The 2349-nt window shown below is 47.4% G+C and overlaps 1 protein-coding gene across 1 annotated transcript; it reads right to left on the bottom strand.

Annotated features, from left to right (window-relative positions):
• Positions 1-764: 764 nt before the first annotated feature.
• On the bottom strand, positions 765-1999 carry LOC119296913 (sal-like protein 1). The gene has a single exon (XM_037574922.1). The coding sequence runs from the start codon at positions 1918-1920 to the stop codon at positions 1057-1059; it is 864 nt and encodes a 287-aa protein (XP_037430819.1). The 5' UTR covers positions 1921-1999; the 3' UTR covers positions 765-1056.
• Positions 2000-2349: the final 350 nt, after the last annotated feature.

Here is a 2349-nt window from a genome sequence, read left to right as displayed (position 1 = left end):
TAAACGCGGTTACCACGGTTACCGAGAAATACCGATAAATACCGAGAATATTTTGAACGAAATTTATAGTTGAATTTTGAATTCAAATAAGTTAATGAACGAATATTTGAACCAAAGACCTCTTAAAACAGGAACTAAGTTGCTACCAACATGCCAGAACCAACTCTCATGACATTAATTAGATCCTACGTACTTTACTACAAATTGAGTGTTTAAATTCAAAAAATTTAAAAAACTGGTATTTTTTGCTTGGTACGTGGATTTACCGAGGGGCATGGAAATACGCGGTAACCACGGGAAATCTCGAAATTTCGACCGGTAACCAAACGCATGCCTTCCCTGTTGGTTAATACCAACAATTTGGTAAGGCAAGTCCCGTCTGCCATCCAATGATCCAAACAAGGACTTCTCCCTCTGAATTTCACTCTACTCCCCTCCCCCTCTAAATTTCATCAAGTCCTCCACCTCAGTCTGTAAATTTCCTCCATGAGAAAACTCTATAGACGTAGCTCACTTGCACTAATGGGAGTATCTATTCAGAAGCTGTCCAATATAATAATTATAGCTCAAGTCTTTTCCCTATGTTTCTGGATCCGCATCCAACCATTAGCATATCACTCACTTCATACATACGCAAACTAAATATTGAAACCTGATCTAACGTGGGTACACAAAACTGCACGATTTGAATAGGCCAAATTTAGAATAAACTAATATGCAACATTAACCAAGAGTTAGGAAAGTTTTAGGCGGCTAAGAATTAGTAAAAGCGAATAAAGTTTATTCAATCATGTAAACGCAAATACATGACCAAGACAAAGGACATACAAGAAAGAAAGATCGGACCATGGTGAACCAATCAACAAGCACAAGATAAAAACACGGACTGGCAATAAAAGCCAAAGCTAGCCACCGAAATTAAATACTACAGCTGCTCATCAACCTGAAACTGCCGGACTCTAATATGAGGACTAGAAACTGACATTTATTGCCGCATTAACACACCAACCGCAAGTTCTTTGTGGATGTCCTCCCCCTTCTCCATCGCGGAACTAATTAAATCTCCGGCATGTTGAGGTCGATGGTGTGCCATGCGATCGCCGCCGCGGCTACGGGTGCAAGCCTTCTCGGCCTGTTTCCACCGCAGGTGTTGCTGCGCCTGACGTGTGAGCGAAGCGCGGAGGAGGTTGGGAAAGTGCTCGTGCACCACACACACGGGTGCATCCTCCCATCTGGATGGGTTTTCATGTGCACAATAAGGCCCCGAGACTTCTTGAACCTCTTGAGACACAACGGGCACTCGTGCAACAGCTGTTGGCTCTCCTGTTGTGGCGTCTGGCTCTCCGCCATCGCGGCCACGGTCTTCAGCGATTTACATGGCTTGATTGGTTGTGTGGACGCTTTCTTGGGCTTGTTGAATGGCACTTTGTTCGTCGCGACAACTTGTCGCGCTTGGGTGGATGCCAATGCCAGAGCAGGGGCCGCTTGAGTCACAATCGCCGGGTGTGGCGCTTGGGTCGGTGGAACCACCTGCTCCAGCACCATATTTGGCCTGACAGCGATTGCCGGCGACAGTGAAGGCACATGTGTGGGAACTTGCCTTGAAGCGACCACAACCACCGAAGCGGGTGTTTGGCTGGTCGCCTCGGCCGCCGGTGCACCCTGGGATACGCCCGCTGGAACATCTGCCATGTGTGGTGGCAGAGGCGATGACGGCGTTGTAACATGGTCGAGGGATGCAGGATGCTCGTCACGGATGCCACTAGCCAGCATCATCAGAGAGAAGGCGAGGTTCTCCTCCTCGGAGCTGAGTCCGCGGTTAGGGTGGTGTGTGGAGGATGCTAGCGAGATCGCTGGTGGTAGCGAAGGCTGGTCATCAGCATGTCGGTTCGTGGACATGCAGTTGGCGCTGGCGGCCATGAGATCTTGGTCACAGACCTGGTGAGGGATGCGAGAGGAAGAGATAGATGATGTGGGAGCAAGGAACAAGGGAAGGGAAAGGGGACTGGTGTGCTTGTGTTCTATTGTGCCTACGAGAGATATAGATATAAAGGGGGTCCCAAAAGGGAAGCAATGCTGTCATCATCTATGAACTAGTAACGCTCGTGTTATGTGATGTGACACATGGTAGCGATAAGCATGGCCACGTTGCCGATAGATCTACCACTAAGTTAGCAGCACACGTTACCATCGGTGCATGCTACCATCGCATGTATGTAGAAAATCATGTGTTGAGTAACCACTATGGTAGATTTTCAATATGAGCTCTTTTAAGATTATATCCTCTTACCTTCTAGGAGGCAAGAGAAATGTTTAATCTAAGCCATCTATTCATGCATGAACGGTAAA

This window comes from Triticum dicoccoides, chromosome 5A (assembly GCF_002162155.2).
Source record: "Triticum dicoccoides isolate Atlit2015 ecotype Zavitan chromosome 5A, WEW_v2.0, whole genome shotgun sequence".
In the NCBI taxonomy this organism is placed as follows: domain Eukaryota; kingdom Viridiplantae; phylum Streptophyta; class Magnoliopsida; order Poales; family Poaceae; genus Triticum; species Triticum dicoccoides.
Note: the sequence above shows the minus strand (reverse complement) of the source record. Positions and strands in the feature narration are given on the sequence as shown.